At 41.5% G+C, this 27,191-nt stretch overlaps 1 protein-coding gene across 2 annotated transcripts in view; it reads left to right on the top strand.

Annotated features, from left to right (window-relative positions):
• plxnb3 (plexin B3) overlaps positions 1 to 27,191 on the top strand; it is a 128,193-nt gene that overhangs the window by 71,197 nt on the left and 29,805 nt on the right. For both annotated transcript variants that reach the window (XM_079557820.1, XM_079557821.1), the window contains 2 exons: positions 18,375 to 18,782; positions 23,894 to 24,635. In XM_079557820.1, the coding sequence (XP_079413946.1) occupies positions 18,391 to 18,782; positions 23,894 to 24,635 (1,134 nt within the window). In that variant the 5' untranslated portion in view covers positions 18,375 to 18,390. The remainder of the gene's footprint in view (positions 1 to 18,374; positions 18,783 to 23,893; positions 24,636 to 27,191) is intronic.

Raw genomic sequence — 27,191 nt, 5'->3', positions numbered from 1 at the left:
GGGAAGAAATGAACCATTAGCTTTGGTTGAGACCTGGTTTAGCGCAGTTCTCAACAATCTAGGTTTACGTAGGGTGTTGTTTCCAAAATCTGGAGCTATCTCTTCATTTGTTCGGGGCACTGTGCATATAGCCCATTGGGAAATGCGTGCTCTGCATTTCACCCACTCTTCATTGCTGTCTGGAGTGGGGAGTTGAAGAAATGACCTGCACTGCGTGGTTGACAGTCGAAAGAGAAAGACCTCCTGGTTTGGGACCTTCGTACTGTTTTGGGTAGCAAGAACTGTTTTATTCTTCTGATCAAAAATGAGACAGAATCTTAATTTAGCAAATCGCTGCAGAATAAACCGTTTGTCCAGCCCAGAGTGTGGGCATCGCTGACTCATCCTCTCTAGTGTGGGCCTTTTTCCTGTCAGAAGTGCCCATTGTCCTGTCAGATCTTTGGAATCAGAGGAGGTCTTTGCTACGTGATGTTCCTCATAATCTGGATTAGAATCTGGATTAGAGTTGGCAATGTAAACGGATGTAAACAGTCACAAACAGCAGAATTAGCTCGGTGTAATCACAGGAATCACAAGAATCTGCCGATTAAAACAATATCTACAGATTTATCGATGACCTAGAAAGTTCAAGGTAAATTTTATCTGTGAACTTTAGGATTAATTCTAACAAAGAAAGCAAGTAATGATTTCATCTGCCTTTTGATCGCTGTTTTAAACTGCTGTTTTAATGTGGTGCTTTATTAGTGTTTATTCACGTTTCCTTCAAAGATGTTTGCTCCATCTATGAACCTATAGTGTTAATTTTGCGGCGACACAGTGGTTAGGCTCTGAAACAATGAAGGTGTTGAGGTACTTTTCTCTGTTATTTTCTTGTGCTGTGTGACTCTGACCCTGATGTTTAATGTGTGAAATGTGCACCGTGAACTGAAGCTTGATTATGAAAAGAAATCCCAAATCGAATCGCAATAGTCATCAGAAAACAACTACAGCAATTTGATTGTTTCCCTTCATGGCCCTAGTATCGTCTCTTGCTTTGTAAGACTTAACAGGTCATGCAATTAGAGCTAATATGAATTAGATTATCGAGACAGTATGGTTTGTTTTACCTTGTTTTTGGACACAATTTCTCTTTATTGCTATTTAAGATATTAATAGATATTATAATCGTAGTTAATTCGATCGTGCCGCTCTATAAGCTAGAATTACAGTTTTGCAAATATTAAAGAGCAGTTAACATAACCTTACATTGTACTATTGTCCCTCAACATATCGTGTTCCGGTGACTTGCCCTGCCTTTTTGTTGAGCCTACTATCTGACAGGAGATCGTGTGTATGGGGGTAGAAGGTGTGGTTGATTCCGAGGTGTGTCTCCTCTTTTGTCCCTGTGTGTTTGCCGTAGTTCTTTGTCTACAGTAGATTCTTCTCCTCAGAATGGGCTCATAAATATGTGACGTGAGCTCCTCTGGGATCAGACGCACTTCACTTCACACACAAAGGACCCAGAAGAGAGGAGCGATGAGGAATTTAAGGACAATGAGGAACAGGATAATAGTTCTAAAGTCGAAGGCAGGGACAACAGCGCCAAGTGTAGTCGCAAAACAAAAATGCTGATAAATAAAGTACCAGATCAGTTCGTTATACTTTTGACTTGAATATTATTAATTGCAATACACATAGGTGTATTGCAATTTAACACAGTCTTTAAAATGTCTTTGATATATACTGACACTATAAAGGCAGACGATTTGTCCTGCTCTTAAACAAAAAAAGAGCTGGTTACGTTTAATTTGTGGTCACAGAAAAAAAAACCTGACCCCCCTCCGTTCATAAGCGGGACCAAACTCACACTACATAGGCTTCACTAAACAACCCCCTAACCAGAGACGGGCAGGGTCTGTCCAGTGGGACCTCACTCACACCTCACTCACACCCCAATCAAGTGAACTGACCCAAAATGTAATTTTAGTGTCTTAAGTCCCACAATACCCTTGCACTTGCTCTGCAAGATGAATTCCTGCGAGATTTGTGATTTCACAAACTCATGAAAAAGCTCTTGAAAGACTTCAATCTCAAAGCTCGGCTCAGATCCATCGTGTTTTGGACCAATCACGCAGCGGTTTTGCCGTGAGTGGGTTTTTGTTGTTGTTGGCAATAACAAGCACTTTTATGAAACTAATTTTACATCACAGCTATAAGGAGAAAACACAAGGTGCTGCTACCGCCTTATAAACATGAGAAACATTTTCTAAAGCTAAATATTGAATTGCTTTAGTGCGTTGTTGTTTTGCTACATTTTGAGACTCTGTGATTGGCAAAAACAGGGTGCGCTTGATCCAATCAGTAAATATCCCCCCAAAAGTCTTTCCTCTTTCCAAACAATTTCAACCAGAGCCTTTTCACATTATTACTTGATATTACTGCTGATATTTGCACTGAAATATCAATCTGGATTTTGCCACTTGTACCATCAGTTGAATGAATTCGTTGTTTTGCCAAACAGAGCCAAATTGTTTCTAGACCAAGAAAGATTTGTTTTCCCTTTTCAAAATAGTTACTTTGTGGAAAATGTTGAATGTACAGTGACATAGACGCATAAGCCTTATACTTTTGCATTGTTAAACCAGAAGTGGGTGTCTAGTGAAGTCTGCTCCTCTGTTCTCAGGGCCAGATGAGTTAAATGTCTGTCTTTAAAGCCATACTCAGCAGTCCTCAGGCCGAGCGGACAGGAGCTCGGGGGAAAGTGGAGCACGCTAGCCACATGAACAAAGAAACCGGGGACAGGAAGTCAGACCTGCCTTTGAACAAACCACTGAAAGACCAAGACTTTGAACTGTGGCCTTAAGAGGGAGAGAGAGAGAGCGGCGAAAGGGGGAAGAGAGGAAAGAGTAAAAAGAACGAGGAGAGAGAGAAAGTTTCTGAAGTTTGACAGAAAGAACAACAAAGTGCAGGCATGGGGATGGACAGACACTGACTTCAAAAACCCCTGTTACATAAGGGCTTTTACACCTGTGTAATATGTGCATCTTTTTGGTTTATTTAGCAGCAGAACGGACTAAAGGAAATCCACCAAAGCTAAATCCAGTTTGGAAGGGATTAAACTTTCTTGGTCTTGGTCGAACTGTGAAAATTTAATGTAATAGAGCTTCTTTTAACAGAACGTTTTCTTTTACCAATTTTTTTTTGTATTTCAAGTGCTTCATAGAATGACTGTGCGTTTGACCCATCCTGCACTGTCTCTTGTAACGTCTGTCAAACGGAGTTGCTCTAGTTACATGTTTTAGATTGATGGTTGACTGTCTGATAGTATCACGTGTGTTTTGTTTTATCCAACGTCAGTAGACGGAAGAAGCCAAAATGAGGCTCCAAACGGCAGATTAGTGATGGGTGTTGATGGGTTGTTGGACCACAGTGGCCAGTTATTGCTTAAAGTGTGAAGAAGAGTTTCAATTCGGCTCCAAAAATAATGACAAGTGAATGGAGCAATGTTTTTTTTTTTTTTTTTTTGATATGGTCACACTGGACATCATTCGTTCTTTTTGAGCAGGCTTGTATGTTCTCCGAAATGGCCCTCTCGACGAAGCATTTCTCGCCTATTTTCACACTTATTTAAAGGAACAGGCCACCGTTTTTTTCCAAACTGAGATATGTTCTTACTTGGGCTTAGAAGAGTTGATGCGTACCTGTCTGGTCTTTGTGCGTGCGCTCAGTCACGCACAAAGACCGGAGATGTAGTTAGCATTTAGCCTCTCCTCCTCTCCTCTATGGGGCCAAACGGCAGTGAAGTTAGAAGCGACCAAGCTCTTCCACATTTTCCCTGTTCAAACACAGTTACGTGAGCAGTTACACGATCCAAGTATAGTCACACAAAATTAAATTAAGCGGATAAAAAGGGGAACTATATTGTAAGGCATAACAACACCTTAGGAGCACTTTGACATCCGTGCAGTAAAGTTGAAGTTCTCCCAATTACGCCTTACAATATAGTTCCCCTTTTTATCAACTTAGAAAATCGACATGTTTAATTTTGGATCGTTGAACTACTCATGCAACCATATTTAAATAAAATGTGGAAGAGCTTGGTCGCTTCTAACCTCACCCCCATTTGGGTCCATAGGATTATGCTGGGAGAGGCTAAATGCTATAGCAACATCTTTGGTCTTTTTGCAAGACCAGACAGGTACACATGAACTCGTCTAAGATCAGGTAAGCACATATCTCAGTATGGAAAACCGGTGGCCTGTTCCTTTAAACTGCATCACGTTCATGTGTTCTCTGCCAGCAACAATGGTGTTTTGTCGGCTGGTGAATTGGGGCTCAATTTCTTTTACCTTGTCTGTTTGTGTTTTGCTTTTACAGTATAATTTGAATAAAGTGTATTCTCTTATTCGTGTTTTCCTCATTAACCTGCTCCATCATTTAACAATTGTCTTTTTTTTCCCCCCCTTTTAATTTCGCATGGTTTTCTTGCTACTTAATTTTGTTGAAATAAATGACCTTATCACTAGTTTAGCCCATTTTCCAATACATGCCACTGAGCGATTGATATGCAAACGTTTCTAAACTGATTGTGATGGTTGTTCATTCACGAATGCGTGTCTTTTGTTGCGTTGCTTAAAATAGTTAATTAAAACAGCAAATTGAAATCAAAATAAGACGTCCGCTCAGCAGGTTAACCCGGGGACAACAAATGCTTAATAAGGAATTTCAATCAAGATTTCAAATTTAATTGAATCTAATCACGTTAACAAGGCAAATTTAGTCAAAACACGCCTGGTACAAGATTGTGTAAAAACACCCCGATGATTAAGAGTGGATTTGTTCATTAAAATTCAAAACCAAAACACAGACCCTCCCCCCGAACTACCCACAATCCCCCGCTCTATATCTCTCTCGCTCTCCCTCTCCTCTGTCCCCAGTGAGATAGAACAGGTTTAGAGCCGCAGGGGCAACAGCAGCCTCCAAAATCTCATCATGTTATTTTTGGACTGTGGACTGAAACCATGGATCTTCTAGTCCAGGGGTAAATTCTGAAGGAGTGTATCAGGACCGGGGACTTTTTTTAGACTAAACTAAACCGGGGCGAAACCGAGACTAGTTTAAGATTCACTGGGCTTAAACCGAAGCTAAACAGCAAGTCTGAGGTGAGGAAGACTCTGGGATGAGAGGTGAAAGTCCTTCAATTCTAAACAGCCCAGCCCAGATGACTATTCTTCTTCTATTCTATAAGCTTGCACTGCAATGGACCATTCCTGGGTGACTGAGAGCGTACACAAACAGTAATAATGTTTGGTATCCACGTGTAGCACGACTGAGATGACGCTGTAGTCCAAATATGGTCATTTCCGGCAGCAACATAAAACTGATTTCTATACACTCTTGCAACATCTCCACTTTAGTATCTCCTACAAACATTCCAGTTTTGTACACTTGACAATCTCCTAAATGTTGTTTTTCCCCACGCGATTTTTGTCATATCTAAGTCCTAGCGTGAATTTTTGAGCCTTGAACCACAAACAATAAGGAGAAAACGGGAAGATATTCAAAATCCCAAACCTATAAATAAAATGGCGCTAAATCACAACTCGACCGGGACTAAACCAGGATTTGTACTGCACCAGTTGAAACCAGATGTACACCAAGACTTGACCACAACTATAAAGCTGGTCTAAAAAAATCTACCCACAATCCACTGCTCTCTGGTCTGTCCCCGTTACGTTATCCAAACATGCATGTGTGTGTGCAAAAAGCATTAATGTCCCCAGTTTGATCCTCAGCCCAGTTCAGGTGTCCTGCCCCAGGTACTGCATCAATCGTGTCATTCACAGTACTGTTTATCATATAGTATAACTACACACGGTACACACAAAGTACACGGAGAGCGCACGGGGTGGGTAATGGGGTGGACTAATTTAATCTGTTTGGGGAGAAGGGAGGGTTCTTTAATAGCCCGGGGTGAAGTTGTGGTGTGGAGTGTAAAAACAGTTTAGGCAGTGGTGAGGGAGGCAGACAATGGGAGTGAGTAAACAGTAAAAGTGGCTATAAAATGTATAGTGAATATGCAAATGGTGGGTTTGTGTGCTGGAAAGATAAACGCACAGGGGCGTGCATGGATGTCGAGACACTGGAGGGAAATGTCATTACCAGCAGCTCGGTGGCAGACTGGTGAGTGTTTGTCTTCGCAACTAAAACAAAGTCTTGTACATGGACTTTGCATGTTGTCCGTGTCTATGAGGGTTTTCTATGGGTAATCCACTTTCTCCCATCAACTTATAGATGCACACGGCGTGACCAGTACGTACTGTTTTTGTGTCCTTTCTCCCAGTTCTCCATTATTAAATGCTGTATGTGTGTATGGGTTTGTGAAGAGGTGAGTGGTTCCTTGGTGTAAAGAGCTTTGAAAAGTGCTATAATTTATAATAATAATAATAATGCATTGGTTTCATATAGCGCTTTTCTGGACACTCAATGACGCTTCACATTGCACTATTCATTCACTCCATACTCGGTGGTGGTAAGCGACTATTGTAGCCACAGCTGCCCTGGGGTAGACTGACGGAAGCGAGGCAACCAGTCTGCGCGATCGGCCCCTCCGACCATCACTCACTCACTCGCTCGCTCGCTCGCTCGCTCACTCACTCACTCACTCACTCACTCACTCACTCACGCACTCACGCAATACATTCACTAGGCTTCCTGGTGTTTCCAAACGGTCTCCCATCCAAGTCCTGCCAGGCCCTTCCCTGCTTAGCTTCCAAGGTCTGACGGGATAGGGCATAGCAAAGGCGGCATGGCCTTTAATAATTTAGGCTAATCCCTTGGTACTCCTGACTAAAATCTGGGTCCGAGTTCTGATTTTGTCAGTAAATAAGATCTTGATGTTAGCATGCTAGTAGGGATGTGCCGATCCGCTTCTTTGAGCTCCTGGTCCGATCCGATAGTTTAACACTTCATGCTGGCCGATACTGATTCGATGCCGATCCGATACAGTCTTTTTGTATTATTATATTTTTATATAATATAAATTATTATATATGAAAGCCTATGGTTATTACAGTAGTTTCACCAGCTGGCTTTTCTAAACATGCACAAGGTTTTGGCTTTATCTTCGAATTTTAAATTAGAAAGTTTTGAAGACGCAGGTGTTAGCGGTAGGTTGGCGATAGTAGCCTAGCTTAGCGATAGCATGAAGGCCGTGAATCTGCGGGTCCAGTCTGCAGGTTTACCACTGTGCTGCGATAAACCTCGACCGCAGATTCACGGCCGTCTTTCGTATCGGAGTCGATCCAGTCACCAAATCCGATTCGATCCGATACTCTCAAAATGCCCGGCTTGGCTACCAATACTGAATATCTGATCGGCAGGCTGAAGAGAGTGAAGGAAAAATGGCCTACTCTAGCGCTTTGAGAAGTTTGTTTAGCTTCTCAAACCTTGGTATATTCATGGGTCCATTGTCTTGTAATGTCATTTTAGACGGAATATTTCCCTGCACAAATTGCCGTCTTCTTCGATAATCCGCCGAATAGCTTTATTAATGAACGGTTTTATTGGCTGGAGACGGAGCCTGGATTAGTTCTGGTTTATTTGACTAAGCCTGGATTAGTTGAGGTTTATTAGAGTAAGCCTGGAGTTTTTGAGCTCTAACTCAGACGTGACGCTGCGCCTGTGGCTTTGCGGGACAACTTTTACTGCTCCTCGGTCTCGCAGCCCGTCAGCACATTTTAATTTCACTTGTGTCCGAAAATAAAAGCATGACTGCAGCGACGGGCGGAGTGGAGTTTGTGGTAAAGTATTAGGTGTGGTGTTTCTTTCTTTTATTGGCCTACTAAAAACCTTCAAAGCAAATGTGATGTCAGCAACAGTATAGTCTTTGAGGATTTCATGCCTGCAAGATTTAACACAATCCAATGGAAATCGCAATTTGAACAGTTGCAAATATGCGCAAAGACAGCAATTTTTTTAGGAACAGAAAACCAAATATAATTGTTAAGAGTTGCTCTGTCATCACAGCAAACATGGCCACACTCGTTAAATTTCATATGAATTCTCAAACATCCAGGATAAGCAGGTTTTTAAATACATTATGTATTTAAAAACCTGCTTTTGAACGACTCAGCATTTACATTCTATCATTTAAATGCATGTGTGTGCATGAGAAAAAGCACTTCTCACGCTTCTCTTATGTTGCTTGGAGTGCCCGCTGCTGGTTTATGCTGATTATGCATTATCAAAAAAAAAGACACAAGCCACCATTTTCAGCTAACGGCTTGGTAACTAATCCATGGCGCCTTGATAAACATGCTTTCAGTGCAAAAACAGCTCAGAATGCATCCAGTGTTGGTGTATGACAAAATCCAATAGAAAGTCTATGGGGAACTGACCAAATACTTTTTTTCCCCACTGTAGATAAAAATATAAATTATTATTATGGCATTATTATGGCATTGTAGCATTAAGGATTATATATTTTCCCATGGTCTGACCCGGGCGGGAGTCACGATCCTAATGAACTGTTATAATGGGGGTCGCTCCAAAAGGTTGCGAACCACTGGTGTATGAGTTAGATGCAAAGGTATGTCCAGGTATGTTTCGGATATAGGTAGAAAAAGACAAATATAAAATAAAAAAGACACGCAGTAAAAGTGACATAGGAGATGTGGATTTGTGGTTTGACAGCACACATTTATAGTTTAGCTTCCAAAATAGAAGCATACGGTTACTTGGAGTCACATACAGGTCAATACACTTAATAATAGAAATTCCGCATCAGTCAGGCATGATATTGAAGCTGTTGGCGGGGTGTGGCGATAAAGTACATTCGAGTTTGACACATTGTGAAGGCTGGAAAACTTATTCTTGATCCAACGCTTGCGTCATACGGGGCTCCCTCTCCTCTCTCTTCCATCCCTCTGCCCGGCAACACTTCACGCTCTCTCCTCATTGGAGGATTTTTAAATTCTTCACGCTGCGCTGGAGTTGGTCGGTTTTGCAAGAATTAGATTAAAAACAGTTTAGCTCAGGCTTTTTAAAATTAAAAACCTCCCAGTTACTATAGAAACAGGCGCGGCAGCAGGTGAGATTCGTCTCACTTCAGTAACCTCTCAAGGCGTCTTACTGTAGCACTGAGGACATCCAGTCTTCAAAAATAGAGCATGAGCAGGTACAGTAGGCCTATAGATGCAGTGTTGTGCTGCTTTGGCCTTTAACGTTGCAGGGTAGGCAACACAAGCAGTGTAGGAATACCAAAGTCAGGCCTCTCTATTAACAATACACATTTAGTGTTTATACAGGTATGTCAAAGTCATTCCTTTTTATACTACAATACTATATTTCTAATGCCACAAATGCAAAATACATGTTTATTTCTTAAAGTGCATGTGACACGTTAGACACAATTTTTGCTAAAACATATTTAACACAATTATATTTAAGCTAAAGATTTTAGATTTTTTTTTTTCTTTTAGTTCAGACCATTTTTATGATGTTTTGCTTCTTCATTGGACACTGACAGGAAGTGGCATAGATAGAGGCAAACAATTTGTTAAGTCAACGGGCAATTAGTCAAACTCCTATGGAACTTTACCTCTATCTATGTCACTTCCTGTCATTTCAAACTTAAAAATTCAAATAAAAACTTTTCGGCCCGACATTTCTTCATTAAACTTGCTGCTTCCCTGAAATGAAATTATAATTATTGCTTGTAACAGATGTTATCCGTCTAAATTAGTCATATTTTCAAAAGCATTAAAACCTGTCACACTTTAAGCTTTGCAGACATTCCACCAAACAGAGGAATGAGGGGAAGTTTGTTGAAAACAAACTTATGCAGTAAAAATAATCAGGCAAGTCATTTTCTTTTTCATGACGTCGGAGCCTTAATATTGGCACAAATCTTGCTGTGCGCCAGAAAGGGCATCGAGAGTTACTAAAGCTGATCCCTACTTCATTTCGTTGAGATATTACTTCCACATTTTGTCCATCTTTTACCATTCATTCATTTCAGCACGTTTAATACCCGATTTGGTCCCGTCGCATAGTTCAAATTCAGACAATTAAAATGTCATATCAAGCAAGACATTTGGGTTCATTCAATGCATTGCAGCCCAGCATTTTACAGATAAAGTTGTCGCTGATTTCGAACAAAGGAGTTTTTTGTGAAGTTGTGGTTGTCGTCGGAGTGTGAGAAAGTGCAGATTAGCGATGCAGTGCTGATTGGGCTCCTGTCAGGTGTGAGCGCTGTCAGAAGAGAGAGAGAGACAGAGAGAAGAGAGAGGGAGCGCAGTGGAGGTGTACGACAGAGAGGTGATAGCCAACCGAGAAACAAGAAGTGTTAGGGAGAATATCTTTATTAGAGAAGACGTCGCTGAAACGGGGCTTTAAACGGCACTAAGCGGTATTCAGGACTAACCAAAGAATCATAGTTACTACTACAACAACTACTACTTACTGGTCGTCCTGTAATTTTACCCCATATATTGTCATTGCGCCCTTTGGCTAGACACTTCACCCACCTTGTCTATGGTGTGAATGAGTGAGCTGTCTGAGTTTCCTTGCGTCAGTCGGACTCAGGATAACTATGATCTGAGAAGAAAATCAGGAAGAAGAAGCTAACAGGCTAACGGGCAAAGCTAACTCCGGGCTTGCACCACTTAAACAGTATATAGGTACAGACGGCAACTCGTCATAGAAGAGGGCGTGGCTTCGCCGAGGGGGAAAATAGAATCTTTTGGGAAACACAAATTTTCACTCTTTTTAGCCATTTTCTGGAGGAATATGAACTTATTTATCTCCTACAAATAAAGTCAAGTGTAAATCGGGTCCATATGGATATTTTCTCAGAGCAGATTGTTCAGTAGAAGGGAATAAACGGCAGTTGTAGCTAGCGCTAGTTAACTGTTAGCATTAGCCCGATGCTAACATGTAGCATCCTGTTAGCATTCTCAGTTTTTTTATGTATTTATGGGCTGTTGAACCACTTTGCTCCTCCCCATGTCTTTGGATCTTTATTTAGTAGAAACTATATTCATAATTCAGCATTTGTTACAGTAGTTTTTGAATAATTAGAGAAAGTTTAGATTTTTTTCAAAATTGTTTTCCCTCTTAACTGTTTTCAAACATGACCATATATGGGCGATTCCAGAGATGCCGTCTGTATCTATACAGCCAAGTTTGAGTGAAAAATGTATCTCCATTGTGTAATTGGATGTACAATATCCCTCTCTCCCTTTGTCTTTTCTGTCAGCGTAGTATTTACTGTCACGGACAATTAATGAGTAAATAAAACGCAACCTGCTACGACACCTGCGGCACCTGTAGGGGCATGTAGGGGCACGAGTTACTTAGTACTGCTTGAAATGAAAACAAAATATCATAAGCAACTTAATATTTTGCCAAAACAAGACAGAAAAACCCCCAAACAAATAAAAACTCTCAATCAGAGCCACAGTAAGTCATGATTAAAACTGAACCTTTGCATAATTTTAAAGGTGCACAATGCAAAAAAAAAAAAACTGATATTAATACGTATTTGACCTTTCAGTGACCCAACATAGCGCCTTTTCTTACCATCCAGCCTGTAGGATGCTCCAGGATCCACTGTTTTTTAGATTTTCACTGCCGATTGGCAGTGCCATGGTTACATACTGAAGACCTACCAGAAACCCTAAAAAACCTGATAGAAAATTGATTGCAAAGCATTAAAGGAGTCACTGGGATGGAAAACGAAGGCGCCAAAACTAACCACACATACATAAGAACCAATTAACCCATTAACTTTTACTTTTTTTTTTACATAAAAAGTTGCATAGTGCATCTTTAAGTTACCTTGTGTTTGCTTCTCGAGGGTCCCAGCAAAAAGACCTCAGTGATCTTGATTGTGGCTTCTTGCTACTTGGATATTGCGTCACCTTGTAGCAACATATTGCACAGCCATAAGCACACAAGGAACAAAACTATATTTATAGCCAGGCTAAAACGAGACTAAAACAGGAACTAAACACATCACTAATACCAGGGTTAAACCAGGACGACCCCAATAGACACATATACCCTAAATATGAAACCAAAGCCAAACCAGCTCTACATTGGAATTGCCACAGACCAAAACCAGGTCACCTTATTCCAGACAATTTGAAGTTACTGTTGGTATTTTCAACACCTCTAGGAAGAAGCCATATTTGTACAATGAGCCCCCACCCCCTCTCTCTCTCCCTCTCTCTCTCTGCGCCCCCTCTCTTTCCTTCCCTCAGAAATGTTCTCCCTGACCGTTTTCCCATTTTCCTGACACAGACAGACAGTGAAGTGAATGTGTTTGAATGGTACATGGCTGCCTGTCCCGGGGCGTCTCTCTCGCTTTCATCTGCCCCTCGCATTTCCAATAACCGCTCATGAATATTAATGAGGCTCCAGGAAGTTATTAGCATACGCTCACCCCGCACCGCTCTCTGAGGTGCAACACAAGGACAAAATAGTTCGCTACATATATTCACAATCATTACAGTTATAAGTGGGTTTTAATACATATTCTTTTAATGGCAGTGACTTCAAAGGCAGAAAACGAACCAGCCACGATACATTTCTGACATGACGAGAAGTTAAGGCGCGGCGCGGCAGGAGACATCCATGCAGTGGTCAATGAGATTTTTAGCTATTTTTTTCCCTTAACATATTTTAATATCAGAGTGAAAATAAGAAGACAAAACTAACTCATAGTGATGCTTGTTTTATCACATTTTGTCCGTATTCACACGAACATTCAATCACAAATATTGACATGTTTGATGACCTCGTGTAGCAGGAAAGGCAACCGAGATGACGCTGTATTCCAAATATGGCCATTTCCTTTTTGCGAGTCAGTCGTAGCTGAGGCTACAGACCGGAGAAATATGTATGCGAAAAACAAAACTTTTGGGCCCGTTTTCTCACAATTGTATTTTCTTTACACTTTTTTAACAACGTCCTCACTTTGGTAGCTCCTATGGACTACTTGTACAATATTTTGAATCTTTTTTCCAGAGGAATTCCTAATATCTCATTCCCAGCATGATTGACTGAGTTTAGAACTTTTTTCCCCCCTATTCACTTGCCATGTCTCGTCTCAACTCCGTGCTTCAATGCAGTAAACTAGTCCGGATTAGACAAAACCAGGCTTACATTAAAAAAACTTACTATGACTTGCTCAACAAGACTAAAGATGACAAAATTGAAAAGTCAACCAGGTCTGTATAGCATTAAATGTTGACTAATTATATGATTATGGGTTTATCTTTTCACATGATTAGGTCACACATTGGATTAAATGTGTGACCTATAACTGGACTAAACCAGAGCAAAATCTGGGCTAAAATCCGTAAATGACTCTGACCCATATCCTAGGTTGTTGTAGAATGGTGAATTGTTTCGCATCTGGCCACAAGAAGCTTCATCAGCAACAGGCCGTCTCTTAGCAGCAGGCTGTTCACTTGTACCGTTCAGGTTGGGAGGGGTTGACCTTGTAAACTTTCCTTACAGTTAATCCAAGTTGGCAGCCTTTCGGAGACAGGTCACGGCACCATCGCGTGACGTTATTTTGACAAAAGCTATTAAAAGTCGCCGAAACATGCCAAACAAGTATTTCTGTCTTGCCTAAAGAAATGTTGTAAACGATCAAAACCAGCTCAGCTTTAAGAACCCAGGGCTAAAACTGTATCTCTGAAGCTGCGAAATACTTAAGACAGATTTGCCTTTTTTCGTGTTGTATCATGAAAGATCTCATTCGCTGGCTAATCCCGCACAGGGGCCATAAACACTTAGATTAGGGTGAGACTTGTTGTATCCTGAGGAGTGAGATCAGAATCTAAAAGTAGATGATCGAGTTATACAGTGGGCGGGTAGACTTGTCCCGTCTTGACTGGGGAGGTTCACAGGCTACATGTAAATGAGAGACTCTTGGTAAATACTTCGGTCATTGTACTAGACTCGTTTTGTCAGGGTTGAGTTCTAAAAGTAGATGCCGTGTTCGTAAGGTAGGCTTGTATTGCAGCTGTTTTGAAAATGTACTAATTATTTACTTATTTAAAGGATGATCTGTAGTTTTGTTTCTTCTTCTACTGCTAAAGCGACCCAAACTGTCTTTCCTCATTTTTGTTGCATCATCGAGGGCACAAGAAACTGGCCACTGCATTAACAAAGCCCACAGTTTTATGATGAGACACAGGCTGTGACGAAAGTGTTTCATCACATCGATTTGCTAGCATGCCTCAAGCTTAAAGTGAAGGCTTGCTTTCACTGTTTTAAAATGGGTCGTTATAACATCTCCTTGCTGTCAAATTTTTAAGGCGAGGCGCGGCAGGTGAAAGTAATGATTTTTCTCAAAGTGGAGATTTTCAGCGACAGTATTTTCCTCTTAGTTTTCATGTCAGTGTATGAAATTGACAAATCTTGCCCTGTATGATGCTTATTTTATAATGTTTTGTCCGTGAGTGAGTCAGAGATATCCCAGAAGCCGGCTTTCCTTTGTGTATTCATTCACAAATATTTTACAGATTTTACAGATACTTTACAGACACGTTACTTTGAAACTTAAGGGCTGGTTTTCTCATTTTCTCAAAATTAGGTTCCTGCTCCACTCATGCAACGAGTTAGCCACTATAGCAGCTACAGACCCTAAACTTTCCAGTCTTGGCTTTAACAGGATTTTGAAAGTTTTTTTTTATTATCTAATTCCCTGCATGATTTATAGCCACATTGATGTACTGTATGATTAGCTTATTCGAAAACTAGATCCAAAATCCCCTCTGAAGAAAAAAATTGTGTTACTAATATGCCAATAAACTAAACTAACTAAAATTATCTAATTTCCTCCCCAAAAATGTTCCCACAATGTCCTAATGTGTAGAATGAGCCCAGACCTGTTCACCACAACTGCCTCTAAAATCCTGCACTGTCACTCAAAAAGGTGTCAGTTCGGGTCCGAATTGCCGTCATTCACGAGCTTAATATAGAAGGTGCAGCTACACGTATGACCTGAGGTGGCAGTAGTGAGTATTAAATGGCTTACTTGCATCTAGCCCCTTTAACGTAGTGGAGGGGTTTGAATACCCGAATGATCCTGAGAGCTGTTTTCGGGGACTTCGTGCCCCTGGTAGGATCTCCCATGGCAAACGGGTCCTATAGGTGACGGGTCAGACAAAGAGCGGTTCAGAAGCCCCTTATGAGAGACCAACAGGCCCGTTTAATCGCGAGGCCGTCCTTCTGTGGACCCACCACCTGCAGGAGGAGCCATAAGGGGCTGGTGCAATGTGGTTGACCCCAAAAAGGGAAAGGTGGAAGAACATGAACAGATGGATGGATAGTCTATTCATTATTTATATCGACAGTTTTGACCATTTTTATGAATATGAAGCCATAAAATGACAGAAAACCTGCTCTACTTTTCAAATGTTTCAAATTGATATCTCTAAATGTACAGTCATTTTTTTCCCTGTTCACCTGCAGGGTCTTGCCTTAAACGTAAAGATTAGAAATGCTCGGGTACATTATAAAGCTTCATCAAATGAAAGCTACAAAGTGCTTCATTCCTTTACTTTATGTTAAAGTACAGAAAAAGCATTAAAATTCGACTGAAGTCAAAGTTGTTTCTGTTGAGAATTGCTTTACTGCAGCTTTCACTTTGTTTCTTTCTGAACGTTAATGGGTAATACCAAGGCTAAGCTATCCTGCATAAAGCATAGTATCGGCCTGTTTCCTTTAACACCCTGTCTCCGCAGCTTTTATTGCACTCACTGATGTCAGCCAGAGCCTCATGCCGCCGCTGTGATACTGCATCTTTTTGACATCTTTCCTGTTCCGCCTATATGCTTATGCTGGTGAAGATGAGAGCTCGTGCGCAGATGCTGTCTTATAGTACACTGTTTATCGGTTGGTTTCTCTTCGACTTGTTGTATCTGGAGCCTGTGGAATGTGCTGACTCCTGCTCCATGAATTATTGAAAACGCCTCGGAACGAAACGGATTCTCAACCGCACAACGGGGCCTCTGCGCAAGATACGTACGAGCTGTGGTTTTAGAGATCAAGATATATTTTTGCTTCGCTCTACATGATAAATAGCAGAAGCATTGGTAGTAAACGTTAAGGTTAGAACAATGTTGAGCAACGAATAGGGAGTGAATGAAGCTGGCTTTCTCCAGTTCTTCATGAATCTTGAAAATCAGCCACGTCTTTATGTAATATTGAAGTTTGCCTACTCTCTCTGATATACGTAATGTACGTTTTATTTGCTCTAGTCTAGACACTTTCCCCAAACTCATTCTGTCTGCAGTCTGTCTTCCTGTGTAGATTAGCATGTTTGGTGCTTGTTATCGTTGTTAGTGCTTGCACTTTGCTTCCGTTTTGACTGCATCATTGTTCAACATGTCACATCCTATTTTAGACACACACATTATATTAAGATATGCACCAATGACAACCATCAAGTGTTAAAAGTACTTTAAAAAGCCTGAATAAAGCATATGGGACCTTTACGTAAATATCTTTCACACTGGTTAAAGTGATAGTCTGTGAGTTTGCAAAGTGAGGAGAGATGGAAAGAGACGGCATCTCTGGAATCGCCCATGAATAGTCATGTTTGAAAACCGTTAACGGGGAAAACAATTTTGAGAAAAATCTAATTATTCTCTAATTATTCAAAAAGTACTTCAACAAATGCTGAATTATGAATATAGTTTCTACTAAATAAAGATACAAATGCATAGAGAGGAGCAAAGTGGTTCAACAGCCCATAAATACATAAAGAAAACGGAGAATGCTAACATGATGCTACATTTTAGCATCATACTAACGCTAGCTAGCGCTTGCCATGACTGCCGTTTTTTCGCTTCTACTGATCAATCTGCTGTGAATAAATATCCATATGGGCCCGATTTAGACTTGATTTTTTTGCATGCGATAAATAAGTTTATATTTAGCCAGAAAATGGCGAAAAAGAGTGAAAAACTGTGTTTCCCAAAAGATTCTATTTTCCCCCTTGGCGAGGCCACGCCCCCCCTCTATGACGAGATGCCGTCTGTATCTATAGAGGGAAATTTGGAAGTAAAAAGTCAAATTCCTCTTCTCTTTAACCAGAAAGCCCTTCTTCGTTTGCAAAAAGAGGGGAGCAGGAACAGAATTTTCAAAAGTAAATGATCAAGCTCCTCCCCCTCTCTCCTGATTGGACCTGACAGGCTGGTTCACAGGAAAAGCTTGTCTCACTGGTCAACGCGGGAGGATACTAGACTCTGATTAGTGTCTGAGATCCGAAAAGGAGGGACTTTACTAAAAATAATATATATTTATTATTACTTACTTATCATCAAAATGCAAGACCAGGTGGTAGATTTTAAACTTTCTAGAAAATTTGAAATACATTTATACTTCCAGACTCACTTTAAGTCCTGATTTAGTTCCTTGTCAACATATTAGTACCAGGTCAATTCTTGTTTAGCCCTTACCCTGGTTTAGTACTGGTTTAGACCTGGTTCAGTCCTGGTTTAGTCTCTGTTGTCTTAATAAGGAATTTGTTGTCTGCATTTGACCCGTCCTTCAATTCTGGTAAGAAACTGGAGTATCTGGATGAACATGCAAAGTCCACACTGCAAAGATCTGGCCCCTGGAATTGAACCAAGCACATCCGCCTTGATTCAGCTCTGTTTGTTCTACTCCTGGTTTAGTCTTTCGGTGTAATTACCTAATTGTCCCTCGAGTACTGTATGCAGAGTGTATTAATAGGTGCTTCACTGTAATGGTAGCTGTAGTGGGCTGTCTCCGCGGTAACAGCCTCGGAGCGAGGCGCAGCCACAGCAACCGCCTCCAACTCCGGCATCCGTCAAATTCCCCTGCAGACGGACCACTTTATAGGCTGAGGGATGAAGCTCTGTAGATTGATTATGAAGAGATGAAGAGTGGAGACAGGAAATATGCAGCGCCAAAACGAAAAGAAACAGGAGGGAAAATCTGATTTCAAAGTTAGTGTGGGGCCAAAAGCAGGATCACTAAAACCAGGCAGTAATTAACTAACTTTAGGAAAGGCCCTTAGTGAAGAACTTCTATTGTGATATGGCTTTAGCTGTTTTGTAGGTTGAATTGAATGTCTACTATACATTTATGGAAGAACAAATTGAAGTGAAAGGATTTTGAGTGGGATTCCAGACATTACTGCTTTGACAAACAGAGTAGGAGGGCTTGGCTATGTTGTGTTGAAGAAATAGCAGCCAAACGGGAACAACAAACTGATGCAAATGTGGAGTGATCAACAGGGACTCGAAGAGATTGGTGTTCGTGTTCAGGGAGCCCTTTTGTCCGTTGTCACTTTCATTGTGTCCTTGGGTAAGCACTTCACATTGTTTTCTCCTTCTCTGTTTCAGGTGAAGAGGAGCTGCCATGTTGGCCTCCTCTCTCCCCCCTCTCCTCCTCCTCTCCCTCCTCCGCCTCCCCTGCCCTGCCTCCTCTGTCCAGGGGGTGGACCTGGAGGGCTCCCCCCTGTCCCACCTCCTCCAGGACCCCCGCTCCGGCGCGCTGTACGTGGGGGGGGTGAACCACCTGTACCAGCTGACCTCGGATCTCCGGGTCAGCGCCCACGTCAGGACCGGCCCGCAGCTGGACTCGCCCGACTGCCTGCCTCCCATCGTGGCCAAGGACTGCTCCTCGGCGACGCCCACGCACAACTACAACAAGCTGCTGCTGCTGGAGGAGGCGGCGCCGGAGGAAGAGGGGGCGGAGCCGGGCAGCCTCATCGTGTGCGGGACGCTCTTCCAGGGGATCTGCGAGAAGAGGTGAGAGAAATGACATTCAGGCAGTTCAGGAGTTTGTGTGATAAAGCAACACCACTTTCAGCTCATACCAGTGTTAATTTGTCACAACTTGTCATCATGATATATTTTTGCTGAATGAAACTCAATATGACAGATTTTAATCCTTTCTTAATTATGAGTTTGATGGATAACATCTGTGGTTAGTAATCACAGTGTTTCTTCAGTAAAGCAGCAATTAAATGAAGAAATGTTGGTGGGGGAAAGTTATTTGATCAATTTTTGTTTGGAGATAGCGGTAGCAGTTAAAAGAAAAGAACTCTTTCGCCTATTACTCCACCACTACTTTAACAAAATGCTGAATTATGGATGTATTTTTTTACCAAATAAAGATGGCAGGATAAAGAGAGGAGCAAAGGGGTTCAACAGCCCATAAATACATGAATAACGGAGAATGCTAACCATACTGCTAATGTTAGCTTCATACTACAAGCTATTGGCTAACTTCAGATGTCGTGTTTTTTTTAAATACTTCTAGTGGACAATCTGCTATGTTGAAATATTCATAAGGACCCCATTTTGGCTTGACTTAATGTGTGTGCTAAATATGCTCATTGTCCACATGGAAATGACTAAAAAGAGTAAAAAAAGAATAGGCTACACCCCTTCTGTAACTATGTCACTCCATGTCCAACCAGGAAGTGAAATAAAAACATCGCCCAAAAAAGCCAAACTGAGGAAAACTAGATCAAATTTAAATGAAAAACCTAAGTATAATTGTGTAAACTATGTTTTGGCAAAAAATGTGTCTAATGTGTCATATGCACTTTAATAAAAACAAAATAAGTAATTGGTAAAGACTAAAACTTTAAGTTAATAGGCATGTATTAAACAAAAATATCCAGATCCAAACCTCGAAAGAAAAAAAAAACAATTTCCTTTTTATCCAGATACCCAAAAATAGAAATTGCATACATATCAAAAGTGTTCACAAAGCTGTGTAGTGTTAATAACACTATATGTAACCCTCTTGGACTGACTAAGGTGTTATAAACTCATTAACATGCCATTTTCTCAATTAATCTATTATAGAAAACGCTATCTCAATGGCCGCCGCCTGGGCGCCGCCATGTTTATTTCCCATACCGACTTTGAAGCTAAGCAGGGACGGGCCTGGTTAGGACTGGGATGGGAGACCGTTTGGGAACACCAGGAAGCCTGGCGACAGTAGTGAGTGTGTGCGTGGTTGGTGCTGGGGGCTGATGTGCGCATAATTGTTCAGCAACTTTGAGCGTCTGGAAAAGCGCTATATCCGCGGCCGGCCCCCACGTGTTGGTCCCACCAGCCGCGGGCATTGACCACGGGTCCATATGGACCGCGGTGCTGCTGTCCGAGGACAACCCGGCGTCACAACTACGCGAGTGCACGGCATGACTGCCGTGCGTGTGCGCGCATCCACACAGGGCGGTGTGTGTGTGCGTGTGTGCGCGCGCGTGTGTGCGTGTGCGTGTGTATGTGTGCGCACGCGCATTCACACAGGGCGATGTGTGTCATCGTCACTCACCGCTAACCTGCAGACGCTCCGCACAGGTACAGTTACATCCTCCAAAACACATCTGCGCGTCTTTGTTTAAGTCTCTCCTGCAGTGACCGAGCCTGTGGTTCATTATAGATCCAGCCAGTATTCCGTCTCTAAAGATTTGTCTCCGAAAAACAGTACACGCAAAACATTGCCCAAAAGCCTCTAATCAAACGCGCTGCTCCGACTGATTTCTCCTCCGTGTGAGTAAAAGCGAAAATGAAACTACAACTTAACGAGCGCATGGCCTGCACTGCGTAGTTTTTTTCTTTTTTTTTTTTTGCTGCTGTACCATTTGTTTTCTATTTTGCTTTCACGTATTGTGAGCCCAGAGGTTCATTTTATTCTAAAGCAGCTTTGAATGCATTGCCAATTTTACTGTAAAGTTATGAATACTGTCTAACAACGATCATTAGGCTATTTCATTTCAAAACCTACTTATTATTTTTTTTATTGTACACTACCGTAATGGACCAAATACGGGTCCTGCACCGTGAACCAAACCGTTAGAGCTGAACCCCTAATATTTATCCATAATTATCCCACTGTCTCTTGAATTCTATTCCCTGAGTTTAGCGAACATATTGTCGTTGTAGTTTATAAGAAAGGAGCACGGGTGCATCAAACACTCCAATTGCAGTTTGTTTGACATTATTTTTAGCATTCATTATTTTACACATTTGTAGTGGCCATAGTTTTTGGAATGGGTTGGGAACCACTGGTCTACAGCTGAACTGTGTGACGGGTTGGACATTTCTTTGTAATCACTCATAATCTCAGAATATCTAATGTGGAGACTAGCGAGGCCCGGCCGAAGGCCGGGTCTCAGCTAGTACTACAATAAAACAGAAAGAAATTATTATACTGAACCGTGACAACAAAACAATTACCACTTTGTTAATGCTTGTTGTCAAAACACTGACTCCCACAGCCAAAACTGTGGGTGGGTTTCCTTTGGATTTCCCCATTAATCAAAAAAATGCTTACGCTAATGGTCGTTATCCACAATCTTGATGCAAATCTGATCACTGTTTCCTGACCCCCATAACACTGGAGGATGGGTCACGGGTTGGAACAATGAAGCGTCCTCTCAAAACACAGCTACAGACCCAGGAGCTGAATGACAATACTGATGTCGGTAAAGTGCCCAGCATTAACTTCTAGGTCAGGCCATTGTGCAGCACTATTTTTAGGGTCAGGATGCTTCGTGTTTTACATAAGTGCCGCTCTATTTGTTGTATGTCTTCTTTGTTTAATTCTTAGCTAAATATTCAACAGTTTTGATAATTTTTCCTGTTAGCCTTTCATATTTATGGATAGACTCTTCACAGACTCACCAGTTCGGTTCCAAATGAATCCTTACATAGAAATGTGGGTCAGCGATTCAGTGTAATGTCCTTCTGCTGCTGCAATAACAGGTCCGGAGTGCACACAGTGATAATGTGGAGCTCACACCTCTTTCACAGTCAAATGGCCAACAACTTGCCGAGGCCAATTTCTGCTGCTAGAGTCAGAATTCTTGGGTCTGAGAAGCGTGAATCATCAAAATGCATGTTGATGTCAGCCGGGGTGAACTCACTGAGGCTTTGGCTACAAACTCGGTGTTCGAAAACTTATGACTCTACAACACAGTATTCAAATGACAAGAGACCAGATTTTGTTAGAAGTGCTAAAACAGGCTGCTAACGCTGTAACAAGAACATTTATCAAAGGGTGAGAAACGCAACCAAATCATATGACTACAGCAACATTGTACTTTAAAAATATGTCTGATTGTGTTGCTATAATGACTATGTCAAGCTACATTGCATTTAAAGGTGCATTATTCAAGGTTTATGTGGCAAAAAGTTGATACTTGTGTGTATTTGACCTTGTAGTGACCCAGTGGCATCTGTACTTTCCATCACAGAAGTCTCTAGGACGCTCTAGAATGGAAGGTTTTCTCTGCTGACCCTCTCACCAGAAAACCAACAAAACAATTGATCCTGTAACGTTGTTGACCAACGTCAAGGCGCCATGCTAAGCTCTCATACAGCTACTGGGTCACTACAAGTTTAAATAAAAAATAAAATCTACAAAAAATGTTTAAAATGCAACTTTAAATTCCCTCCTACAGAGGTACACTTTGTTGTCCCTGTGAGTTCTTAAAAATCTTAACTGCACCACATTTCTTTAACTTTGCTGCCTTATAAATATCACCAAAATATTCAAACTTGTAGCTAAGGTGATTCCACTTGTAAAAGCAATATAGGCTGTGAGAGCCCTCATTCATTGCACGGCTCTGTCCTTAATTTTGACAGATCTAAGCCGCTAAACCAGTTAGCTTTGAAAGAGGCACTAATACAGTATTAACTGCAGCTGAGTCACCACTGTCTCTTAGCACTTCATTACACCATTGATTACACTATTGATTCTGTTATTGATCGCCATTAACTGTACACTACCCAAATGTTCCCTAACCAGTCCCTCCTAACAACAGTGCCCTGCAGCAGTGAAAAGTTTGTATATTCTTCCCATGCCTGTGTGGGTTTCCACCGGGTTTTCCTTTACCACTAAAAATATGTACAATATGTCAGGATGAATTAGAGGGGTTATGTGAGCATATGTTTAGGACAATGGATGGAAAAATGTTGTGACTTGTGGAGAACATTACATTCTTGAAATAATTGCAGGCTTTGCGATTTCGATTTAATGACATTTAATTCATTGTAAAGACCAAGCTGAAACCAATGGAAAATATTCAGTACGCACACATTTAATCCATTAACAAGGCATGTTGATTAGTTTCAGGCTTGGTCTTGGTTTGTAGCATGATCTTTGCTTCAAATCAGAAAACAAATCCTGTATTCCCACATTGCATTGTTAGCATTGCAGCGTGCTAACTTTGTCCCGCAGCAAAGATTTATCTACAGTTAGCGAGCAAAGATTTAGCTACAGTTAGCAAGCAAAGATTTAGCTGCAGTTAGCGAGCAAAGATTTAGCTACAGTTAGCGAGCAAAGATTTAGCTACAGTTAGCGAGCAAAGATTTAGCTGCAGTTAGCGAGCAAAGATTTAGCTACAGTTAGCGAGCAAAGAGTAAGCTACAGTTAGCGAGCAAAGACTCAGCTACAGTTAGCGAGCAAAGATTTAGCTACAGTTAGCGAGCAAAGACTTAGCTACAGTTAGCGAGCAAAGATTTAGCTACAGTTAGCGAGCAAAGATTTAGCTACAGTTAGCGAGCATCAGATTTAGCAAATATTTTGCATTATGGAAGAAATGTACAAAAGACAGTGAACTGATAAACCATCTTAGCGAACTGTTCTAAATGCCAAAAACTACGTACATGGAAGTTTTAGTTTAGCAAATAAATATTAGTATCAGTATGTTTACTTTCCTACATATCTTATTTATTCTGCTGTAAATATGTTCTTCACAAGATAAATGAGCTTTCCATTTCCCCTCGAAAGCACCATCAGGGCAGGGCATGGAGGGGGAGTGAGGGTGTGGTTGAGGGGTGACGCCAGGTGAGAGAGGGGGGCACTACTGACACCTGATGTGTGTGTTTTTCTCCTCCAGGCGTCTGGCTAACATCACCGAGCTGCTGTACCGCACCACCAACCCGGTTGACACTCAGTACGTTGCCGCTAACGACCCTCGCATCTCCACGGTCGCGGTCATCATCTCCACAGAAACGAGACAAGAAGGGGCGGGGCATGCTACAGGAAGGGGCCGAGCCGGCATGCGCTTGATGCTGGTTGGACGAGGCTACACCAAAGGCCCCGGCGACATCCCGCCAATCACGACGCGGCGCTTGTTCCCCGCTGTTCCGCCCCGACGCATGTTTTCCCAGGAAGAAGAACTCGGGAAACTCGTGGTCGGGAGCTACTCGGAGTATAACAACCATTTTGTGAAGGCCTTTGTGCACGGCACGCACGTTTACTTCCTATTCTATAGACGCGACATGTGGCACAAGAAGGAGTATCGGACGTACGCCTCGAGACTGTGCCTTTCTGACCGGAGCTTTTATTCGTACGTGGAGGTGCCGCTGTCGTGCGACGGCGGCTACAATTTGGCGCAGGGGGCGTGGCTCGGGAACCACACAGGAAGTCCCGCCCTCTTCGTGGTGATGTCGGCGGGGCAGGCCTCCACGCCGGTGGCCACCAGCAGGTCAGCGCTGTGCGTCTACGGCATGGAGCAGCTGGACGCCATGTTGAGGAGAGCGCAGGAAGTGTGCTACACCGAGGGAGGAAGAGGGAGCAGCGGCGAAGAGGCCTACATCGAGTACGCCGTCTCCTCCAAGTGTCTCAAACTGCCCAAGGTAAATCATCATTATCTCTCATCATTTTCTCAACTTTACCTGTTTATGATCGGCATAATTAAGACGACAATTTGAGCACAACTGTGTTTGAAGAAGGATATATATATAATCCTAACAGATACTTAAAATAAAACAGAGAAGCAACCTGGCTCAGTGTATTTTACCTATAGCCGTTAGCTAGCCCAAATTATAAACGATCCAGATGCTTTCAGCCGTTGCTTACCCATCGACCACATTTAAGTGATATCAAAGCCCAATTACAATTCATTAATAAGCCTGACCTTTTGAGATTTGGCTTAAATGTCAGCGTGTAAACGGTGGTCGACCCGTCATTCCAACAATTCTCCATTGTGACATCCCGCCAATCCGACACGTTTTGGTACGTCTATTCTCTAATAGTTTTGAGCGTAGCATTTTCAGTTTGTAAACTCCACTATCCTTAAGGTTAGGGCTAAGGTAAGGTTAGGGTTAGTTCTAGAAGGCCCTTGTGTGTCGGAATGGCAGGATGCAGGACAAAGAGGGTAAAAAATGTCGGCAATTAGACCTCAATGTCGGAGTGTAAACCATGTAAAAGTGGCCTTTGAGCTAAATTCTATATGATATTCAGTTAAACTTCTGCTTTTTGTGTGGTCGGATAAACATGTCCACTAAATATGATCTTATAATATGTCAATGATACACAAACCGCAGACTTCACCATTCATTTGTATGTTGTAGAAGTATGCATTTTGTCAGAACAGGCTCAGATTGCTCACCGTTTCTGTGATTTATTGGGGATGCCCAGGTTACAATTTCTTTTGTACAGCCTCTTATTTAAATTATAATTTAAGACATTTGAAGTAGTTAGAGAAAAGAAATATATATAATTTGTATATTATATATACTGTACACTACCACTCCAAAGTTTAGGGTCACCCTGGCCAGCTCTATAGCTTCTCTAATCTGCACATCAGTTTTCAGCAGTGCTATAATTGCACAAGGGTTTTCTGATCATCAGTTACCCTCTAGCACGATTAGCTAACACAATGTACCATTAGAGCACTGGAGCAATGGTTGCTAGAAATGCGCCTCTGCACCTGTGTTGTAGGTATTCCATTAAAAATCACCTGTTTCCAGCTAGAATAGGCACAACATTAACAATGTCTAGACTGTATTTCTGATTCATTTAATGTTTTCCTCATTGAAAATAATCTTAGTTTTTCTTTAAAAAACAAGGACATTTTAAGTGACTGCAAACTTTTGACCGGAATCATTTGATTCTTTCACTAGATTTATAAACTATAACAAAGATCAAAGTACACATTTTAGAGCATTAGAGCAGCTGGCGTATTGATCATGTATAATTTACTAAGCACTGGAAACAGCGTTTATTTTCTGCAAATTAGTCATCAAATAGTTCCTTCATGATGTGATGTTTTTCTTGGAAATTAGTCCACATAATCCTGTAAACTCTGTTCGAATGATGATCTTTTGTGCATCACTATTTTCTGGGAAAAGCTTAGCAGGAAAAGGCTTTGAATGTGATCTTAAAAGATGAGTTCAAAAAAACGCCTTGGCTTTGTGTTCTGTGTCTTGGATCCAAGTGGGACTGATGACGTAGCTAAAAATCACACTCTGACATCAGAGGTGATATCACAGATTAACAAATGGCCAGCATTTGCAGCCCCTGACCCTAATCCAGTCTGGATTATTGTTAATCTACAGCATCTGCCTTAAACATGACCCACATCTGTAAAAGCAGAAACCAAAGGAGCAATGAAAGATATATATATATATATACATATATATGTTTTATAACAGAACCGTGGCCTTAAGGAGGAGGCTCTTTAAAGCCCTTAACTAGGAACTGTGTAAAGGACTGGTTCATGTTTGTACTGTATATATTAAGAATATATTTATAGAATGTTGGCAAAATAATACTGCCATCAAAGAAAAGGCACTACAATTGCTATGCCAAACACTTTTTCGCCCAAAGAGCTGTCACACGTGTTGCCTGCACCGCTGAATCTGATATGCTGTTTCTTCTGTTTGTTCAAACATCTGTGTAAACTTCCATGAAAAAATCCAACTCTTTTCACAAATGATCCGAGTGGAGAAAAAGCTCAAGTTGCACGTTAGATGTCAATAAAGTCAGATGTTTCCAGAGTGAGATTGTTTGGCCATGTGCAAAGGAGTGAATGCATTGGCCTTTCTGCTGAATTCTGGTTTCTCTACGTGACAAATGGCAGCTGACCTGTCAGGCCCGCCGCATTTTTTAGTGTCTTTCACGAGTCTCTCTGTTCCTGCTGCTTCTGAGGCCTTGAAATAAACAGTGTAACAGAAAGAAAGATGTTTTACTTTCCGCATAAGGTCACTTGTAACTTTTGGAGAACGTTGATGATTTCAAAGGCGATTTGCAGTATACTGGCACAATTCTTCTTATACGAATCATCACCTCTGCAAGTAGGAAAATATAGCGCATTATTATCAAGAACAACTTCTGTTTAGTTCAGAAGGAAGTTGCAAAGTGTTTCAAGTTTGAGGTCAGAACAGGCCGTTTTATTTCTCTACAAAGTC

This window comes from Gobius niger, assembly GCF_951799975.1.
Source record: "Gobius niger genome assembly, chromosome: 6".
Taxonomy (NCBI): domain Eukaryota; kingdom Metazoa; phylum Chordata; class Actinopteri; order Gobiiformes; family Gobiidae; genus Gobius; species Gobius niger.
This window is presented reverse-complemented; position numbering and strand designations above follow the sequence as displayed.